General features: G+C 42.7%; 1 protein-coding gene across 1 annotated transcript in view; it reads left to right on the forward strand.

Moving 5' to 3' along the window:
• LOC106876599 (cardioacceleratory peptide receptor) overlaps positions 1–634 on the forward strand; it is a 61,061-nt gene that overhangs the window by 37,165 nt on the left and 23,262 nt on the right. The window contains exon 3 of the mRNA XM_014925211.2: positions 168–271. Coding sequence (XP_014780697.1) covers positions 168–271 — 104 coding nt within the window. The remainder of the gene's footprint in view (positions 1–167; positions 272–634) is intronic.

Genomic DNA, 634 nt, shown 5'->3' on the forward strand with positions numbered 1-634 from the left:
TATATATATATATATATATATGTACACACATACACACACACACATACATAGAGTCTTAAACGAATGTAATGTGTGTGAACAGACATTTACAAATATATGTCAGCATGTGCGTGCGCACGCGCGTTTGTGTTCTAAAGACACTGAAATTCTCTGATATTCTTTTACAGATTTATCTAACGGCTTGATATGCGTGTTACCTGATATCATATGGAAGATGACATTATCATGGTATGCCGGCAATGTCATGTGCAAAGTGGTCAAGTTTTTCCAGGTAAGACTCCAGCAATTCGAATCGTCTTTCATTTCAGAAAATTCTAGTTGTGGTTATCATTGTTGTTGCTGTTGTTGTTGATGTTGCTACAGTAGTCATTGTCGTTGTTTTGCTACTATTACTGTTGCTGACGTGGAGGCCCAATGGCCCAGTGGTTAGGGCACCGGACTCGCGGTCATAGGATCGCGGTTTCGATTCCCAAACCGGGCATTGTGAGTGTTTATTCAGCGAAAACACCTAAAGCTCCACGAGGCTCCGGCAGGGGTGGTGGCGAACCCTGCTGTACTCTTCCACCACAACTTTCTCTCACTCTTACTTCCTGTTTCTGTTGCGCCTGTAATTCAAAGGGTCAGCTTTGTCACA

Source organism: Octopus bimaculoides, chromosome 23, assembly GCF_001194135.2.
Source record: "Octopus bimaculoides isolate UCB-OBI-ISO-001 chromosome 23, ASM119413v2, whole genome shotgun sequence".
NCBI lineage: Eukaryota > Metazoa > Mollusca > Cephalopoda > Octopoda > Octopodidae > Octopus > Octopus bimaculoides.